We start from the raw sequence: 7,427 nt of genomic DNA on the forward strand, positions 1-7,427 counted from the left end.
TGAACTGTTTCTTCTTCACAGGATATGGATTGGTATCTTCCATCTGAAACGGTTACAATGCAGTCAACAGAAAAAGTCTTGTAAGGGACTAGACTGAAAAATTTAAGAAAGTCAGGGCAATTTTAGAATTTCTTATTCTCATCAAGCACCACTTGAGAAAAGACCATTTCTAGAACAAAGCAAGAAATTTTGAAAGGATAATCCTGATTTTAATCCGTTAGTGGTTATAATACAGTAAATTTGTCTCAAGGATACAGATTGAAAGACTTTTTAAAGTTTATTGGAAAGTTTAAAATAAACTTATTCAAGAAGGCATGGCTTAGGAATTTTTCATTGATTTTCCCAAATTGTTTTGGTGTAACTACTATTATCTTGACCCTTTTATTTCTGGGGGAGTGCTTAAGAAAAAAGGATCGATTTCTCATTCCGAAAATGCAGAAATTGATATCTTATGGTAAAATTGGAAGAAAAAGAAACATATTGCAATTTTGTTTGATCGACAGAAACAGAAAGTAATTGATCATGTATTTATTTTTTTTTTTTTGGAGAGAATCCAATTGGGAATTTCTACATCACAATAAGCTTGTGTTGATAGAGTAGCTTTGACGCCAGGGTTTTCCGGCGCTGATGGATCGATGGAGCGCTACTCTGAAGGTCCCGATCCACGCCAAGGGCGCCGCCCGCTGCCGAGTCGCCGTATCTCTCCGCCTCTCGCCGTCTTCCGAGACCTTACTCGTACGCCCCCGCCCTCTGCTCGCCCCACTGCAAAACCCTAATCGCACTCTTGATTGATTCGCGCTTCGCCGTCATGGGGACAGGCGCCGTCCGCCAATGCCGTCTTCTTCAATGGGGATCGAGTCGGAGGGACCGGGAACCCCCTCGTGGAGAGGCTGTCGGACCCGCAGGCGATAGCCGACGTTCTCGTCTCGAAGTTCGGCGGCGCCGTTAACGCGTGGGTCGTCGAGGCTTCCACCTTCAACGGGCCCTTTGCCGTCTATAAGGAGTTCGTCCCTTCGGCGAACGAGTATGGGGAGCCGAGATCGTATGGCCACGTCGGGTTCCCTGCTTCTTCGTCGACCGTCTCGCTGTTGTCGAATTGCCTTGAGGAGGTGAAGTCATTCCTGGTGCTTGTGCTCTTTGGAGCGTACTGCTGAAAAGTTGTGTCGTTTGCTGATGGCCTTTTGAAGCAATTTTGTGCATTTGTTTGATGTGGTGTGTTTCTGTGAATCTTGTCATAGGAGTGTGATATGGGAGGATCCAGTTGCTTGCTAGGATCTTTGTTTGGTTTTACATGATTCCAAGGGGGTTTACAAGTTACGAAGAAAAATTGGAAAATCACACCAGAAAAAAAGAATAAGATAAGGTAAAATTACCCAAAAGTAAGGAAGATGACCGTACCGCGAAATTGGGAAGAAATACTAATTTGCAGAGAAAATCGCTGCTGTGTATGGGACGTGGAGTCATATGATATGGGTTCTCTGCTACATGCTCTCGCTCGTTGTCATAGTATATTATCTGTTACTTCCTTGAGTGGTCTGTTGCTGATTGAGCACATGAGGAACATGATGGATATATAAAGCATCTTGAGAAATGGTGCCTGTAACTAAATTTCCTTTTAGGCAGGTCAACACCTGAATTTGGAAATGTATACGGCATGATAGAGTGTGAGCACCAAGTAGAAAAATGCTTGAAGAAAATAGCCTGGAAAGCAAGTATTTGGGGAAACAAACAAGAAGGAATGAAGTCGGGTGACAATTAGAAGCGTACTTATTTTGCGACTTAAGAATATGACCTCTCCTTTTAGCCATTTAAGATCTCGTGTGTTTGGTCTTTTTGAAACTCGAAAGTCATCTCTGGTATGATGGTTTTCTCATGCTAATTAGTTGGGCTTTTCAGGCGAAGAATGTTCTTTCAAGGAAAAAGAATCTTGTCTCCACAAGCTTATTACCACCGCAAGGACATCCACCGAAAACTCTCATCCTCGGTTTTAGCAAAGGTGGCACTGTGCTTAACCAGCTTGTGACTGAGCTCAGCCGTTTCGAACCTTCATCTTCTGGACATCCATCTTCTGCTGGACAAGAGCTATTGGGTCATGAAGCCCCTGATATTCAGGTGGGGACTCAAATTTTACCTACTACGAAAGAAAGATTTCTGAACGGCATCCAAGAAATCCATTACATTGACGTCGGCCTAAATTCCTCTGGCGCATACATCACCGATCCAAATGTGATTGGCAGACTCTCCCAACGGTTTGTACAACGAGCTCAGGCATTGCGATTCGTCCTTCATGGAACTCCTAGGCAATGGTGTGACCATAATCGCATTTGGATTCGCCGTGAGAAGGATAGACTGCTGCACCTGCTTGAATCTGAACCTCAGAAGGCCGGAGGCAAAATACAGGTAGCAGAGAAGTTTTATTTTGCTGACAGGCCTCCAGATCTAGAGATGCATTTTGCGATAATTGAAAATTTGGATGTGAGCATCTAACTTACAAATGTTACGGAATAGTATCATGACTTGTACAGTGTTGTGTTTAGACAGAGTTGAGAGCTGCTTGTTTGTGCCTGTTCACTACACTTTAGCCAGTTATTCTTACTCTTGTTGCCCCTTCACAGACACGTAGTTTTTACTTGGCCAAAAATAAAGAGTAATTCAGAGTATGTGTAAGGACTACCTCAGTGTAATGAAAAATTGTCAGAGCATGTATAAGGACTACCTCAGTGTAATGAAAAATGAGACAGTCTCATCTTTAAGGTCATCTATTTAGGTTTCAGCGCATGTATTTCCTGATCCATGGGATAGGAGCCCTGGACTTACATTCAAGATTGAGTTACATGTCGAAGGATAAAGTAAAACGGTAATGGAATGTCCCCTCTCAGGCGGGAAAACTTTTCCCTTCCTTACAGTCGAGCTTTAAACTATCCTCTCTCCTCGAGATAAATTTGTATGTTTGGTCACAAAGCTATTCCTTACTGGAGGTTCAGTGATCACTCCTTTTTCAACTTATTAGCACTTTAGTTTCTCAATCCTTGACTGATAATCAAATAACAACTACAGACATATATATAAAAGGTGTTATTACCCATGGGTTTCTTTGACTAACGAGAAGCAACGACTGCACTAAAAGATGGCGCCTGGCATTTTCTGTCTATTGGAGCACAAAATGTAGCTTTGACTGACAAATCACAGCAGCTATATGAACTGCACTGAATGTTGGTAGACATCTGACGGTTCAATAAATTAATGATGTGCTTACAGCAAGTGAATTTTTTTTTTTAAATGTAATAATAACTTAGGGCTAACACAAACCATTATCCAATAGTAACCAACAATAACAACGTTTAACCTAATAACCAATAATGAGAGCCAAGGCAAACTGACTGCTCGCTTTAAGCCAAGTACATGCTTGTGCGGATCGGGGCTTGATTAGTGATGGTTTCAGTTATCATCACCGCACTCGTCATGACATGATAATACTAAGTATCACCAAGTAGGATTACAATCGGTTCATGAGGTTTCCATCGCAACTTTTCTAAATATAGATCCGCCGTGTTCAATCTGAAATTGACTAATGCAGTGCAACAATCTCAGGGGGAAATATAAATAAAGAGGTAAAAAGAGTTTAATTACGTTCAGGTTTCAGATTTGGTAATTCCAGGTGCGGAAAAACCGAAAATTTGGTTGACAATTTTGCCCTTAGTGAAAGTTTAGCCGACATCATGTGGCTGGAGATCGAAGTAAAAATTGGCTGGAGTCAAAGTCGGGGATGATTGCAACGAATAAGCGGACGCTTCTTGGTTCCCGTATGAAATATATATGTCCACGTCCCGTTTGCTAAAATGACTGGCTTCGGCTTGTTATTGATTCCGATTATGAGTAATTTATGGACTTAAAAGTAATTTACGGTATATAAGATAATTTTGCATTTATAAATATTTACAAACCAGAAGGTAATTTACAACATTGAAACTAATTTTATGAACATTATTTTGTTGGTAATTTTCTGAGAATGCAAGCTCAGTAGGGATATTGCGCTTTGAGCCGATGCCCAGCCCATTGAAAAGATCATACTATGTTTCAACTGAAGTACAATTACGATCATTAAAAATCAGCACTCGCTCCATTTATTTATTACAAGGTAAGATGAATTCCTATAACACACTTTGTCTTAAGAAATGTTACTACTTTGAAGGTAAATTACTCCTTTTAAAGATTATAGAAGTAATCCACTCTCTTGCATGAGATGAATACTACAATAATAAGTAAATTATGATAAAAAAATTGCCAACTGTGGAAAAGCAATTTACCATCTCACAAGAAAACATTTACAATCAAAAGGAAATTACAAAATGATGACCTTCACTACATAATTTATACTTAACTTACTTCTTAGGAAAATATACGATAAATAATTTTGATAGGAAATTGCAATGAGGCATTTATTTTGTTATACTGTAATTTTATTTTATTTTTTTATTGGCCCTACTTATTCTTATTCTAATTCTCACTCTCAATTTTTGTCCTACCTCCTCAGAGTGCATTTGGGTATTAAATCCACTTCTCAAATTAAATCATCTCCATCCCACACGAGTTTATCCAAATTTTCAGTAAAGCTGTCTTTCTAGATTTGCTCAATGATCCTCGGAGTATCATCAGCTTGGCCAGTCTTTGACCTTCTCAATTTTATATTTCTCTTTGTGATGAGCAAAATGGAAAGCATATATATATATATATATATATATATATCGATATCATTTGAACCCTGGAAGGGTGGTCACTGAAGACGTAATTTTGCTTAAATAGACGAAATTGATAGTTCTTTTTGTGTCGGTTGATGCTTACTTCGACAAGTCCGCAAGTAAGTTGTCCATGGAGCAGTCGAAATCCGTCGTCTGGACTCCCCTGGAACGGAGATGTCTCTACCTCCTTCAACGGACCAGGAACTCTCGATCCGCTCTCCTCCAGATCCACGCCTTCATGCTTCGCCACGCTCTCGACCTCAACGTCAACCTCCTCACCAAGCTCGTCGCCAGCTGCGCCTCCGTCGCCTCCGGCTCCAACCCGCTCGCGGGATTATGCCATGCTCGTCTCCTGTTCGACAAAAGTCCCCACAGAGACGATGGGTTCCTTTGCAATGCCGTGATCAGAGCCCACGTGGATCTGCGCCAGTTTGACGAGGCTCTTGTTCTTTACCGTGATCTCCGGAGGAGCACCGGCTTTTCGCCCGATAACTTCACGTTCACCGCACTGGCGAAGTGTGGCTCGTTGGCTACGTCCTGTTGGGAAGGGCTGCAGGTGCAGAGCCATGTTGTTAAGATGGGGTTTTGGTCGGACTTGTATGTGTCCACGGCGTTTGTGGATTTGTATGCGAAATGGGGGAGCGTGGAAGCTGCGAGGATGTTGTTTGACGACATGAGCGTGAGGAGTCTGGTCTCGTGGACAGCTTTGATAGGTGGTTATGCGAGGAGAGGGGATATGGGGAATGCGATGAAGTTGTTCGAGGAAATGCCTGAGAAGGACTCTGCTGCATATAACTTAATGATTGATGGCTATGTTAAGTTGGGAGATATGGACCCAGCCAAGGATCTGTTTAATGAAATGCCGGAGAGGAATGTGGTTTCTTGGACTACAATAATTAATGGGTATTGTAATGTTGGCGACATAAAATCTGCTCGCTCACTCTTCAATCCCATGCCAGAAAAGAATCTGCATTCTTGGAACGTGATAATTAATGGATATTGCCAAAATAAACAGCCCCATGAAACTTTGAGACAGTTTTCTGAGATGCAGTCAACTGCATTGGTTGAGCCTGATGAAGTCGCTCTTGTATGCGTTCTTCCAACTATAGCTGATCTGGGTGCTCTAGATTTAGGCAATCAGGTTTACCATATTGCACAGAAAAAGAAGCTTGGCCGAGCAAGCAATGTGGGCACGGCACTTGTGGATATGTTTGCCAAATGTGGTGAGATTAGTAAAGCCAAAAGTGTGTTTAATATGTTGCAAGAAAGACAGGTAGCTCGTTATAACATGCTTTCACCCTTTATCGATGCTACGATTTGCATCCTTCTATAATTAGGACTGAATTGAATTGCAAAACAACGATGAATGTATCTAATTGATGCACTTAGGATCAAGCTTTACATCCAAGGTTGGATTGGATTAAAGACCCTAGATGAAGTTGGGAAAGTAAATGCGTATTTGGTAACGATTCTATTTCTAAGAACAATTTTTTTTTATCAAAAATAGTTTTTTTTTTCCATTTTCTAGAAATAATTTCTAAGTATAAGAACACGCTTGGTAAATGCACAAAATTTTTATTCCCGGGATAGAAATGCCTTTAGTAAAATTATATAATTTTGTTGTTTCTTTTATTTTTTAATATTTTTATTATATTTTTCCTTTTTCTTCTTTCTTTTTTCTTTTCTCACCTTATTCCTCCTTTGTGACCAATCGCCAGCCACAGCCACAATCGGCTAGGCAAGGTTCGACAATCTTGCTGGAGCTTCACACTCGCCGGTGAGGCTCACCTTGCCTTGGCTAGGTGAGCTCGAGCTGGCCTAAATTTGGCGAGGCTAAGCTCGCCCAGCCCATCGGTGAGGCTAAGCCTTGCCGGGCCACCGTTGGGTGACGCCGGTGGCTAGGCAGCTTGGCCTCACCCAGCCCACTGCGAGACTCGGGCTCACAAGCCTCTCCATGGCTTGGTGTCACCGGGGCAGCGACACTCTAGTGAGGTCATCGGCCCTCGTCGCCCGGTCGCTAGTCATGGCCGAGGTCAACAACCGGCCAAAAGGAAGGGGAAAGTGTTGACGCCTAAATTTCTATTTTTTTAATTAATTAGGTTTTATTATTTATTTTGTCTTTTTGGAAGTAAAAAAGAAATGAAAAAGCGTTGCAACGTGTCGGGCCGGGCCTTCAAGCCTAGCTCGACGGTTTTTCCTTCCCCGCGCAAATCCAAACTCGGCCCGACCCGCGCGCTTGTTGTCTTCCTTGTGTGCATAAGCTCCACGCGCTAAAAACGGCGACCCTCGTGACGCCGGAGTTGCAAGGAGGACTGCAATGTACAGGGGTAGCTGGCACCAGACAACGATTCACGTGGGAGGAGCAGCTGGCGTCGGACGGGACACTGGTTCGGTCGTTGGGGGTTGCTCAGCGAGCGAGGGGGACCGGCGGTCGGTTCCGTCGACCGGCCACCCTCGCCTATAAATAGCCCCCGATGTTGACGGTGAAGAACACACAAAGTAGAGAGAGAGGCCGACAAGCTCCGAGAGATACCCTGAGAGACTTCAGGGAACTCAAAGAGTGAGCAAGGGCGAAGCGATCGGGTCGTGAGCTCAACGACCTCCCTTTGAGAGACTTTAGGGGAGGCCGGTGGCGTGCGAACCCAGATCTGCGAGGAGGAGAGAGTAAAGAGGGAGAGAGAAGGCGTT

At 42.9% G+C, this 7,427-nt stretch overlaps 2 protein-coding genes across 2 annotated transcripts; both read left to right on the forward strand.

The window, feature by feature from the left end:
- The first annotated feature begins 581 nt into the window (after positions 1-581).
- On the forward strand, positions 582-2,753 carry LOC120292780 (UPF0565 protein C2orf69 homolog). The gene is made up of 3 exons (XM_039311199.1): positions 582-735; positions 819-1,109; positions 1,897-2,753. Exons 1-3 carry the CDS (start codon positions 628-630, stop codon positions 2,485-2,487), a joined length of 990 nt encoding a protein of 329 aa, XP_039167133.1. The 5' UTR covers positions 582-627; the 3' UTR covers positions 2,488-2,753.
- Positions 2,754-4,883: 2,130 nt separating this feature from the next.
- Positions 4,884-6,072, forward strand: LOC120292582 (pentatricopeptide repeat-containing protein At2g44880-like). The gene has a single exon (XM_039310844.1). The coding sequence runs from the start codon at positions 4,978-4,980 to the stop codon at positions 6,070-6,072; it is 1,095 nt and encodes a 364-aa protein (XP_039166778.1). The 5' UTR covers positions 4,884-4,977.
- Positions 6,073-7,427: the final 1,355 nt, after the last annotated feature.

The sequence above is a fragment of the Eucalyptus grandis genome, chromosome 4 (assembly GCF_016545825.1).
Source record: "Eucalyptus grandis isolate ANBG69807.140 chromosome 4, ASM1654582v1, whole genome shotgun sequence".
Classification (NCBI taxonomy): Eukaryota; Viridiplantae; Streptophyta; class Magnoliopsida; order Myrtales; family Myrtaceae; genus Eucalyptus; species Eucalyptus grandis.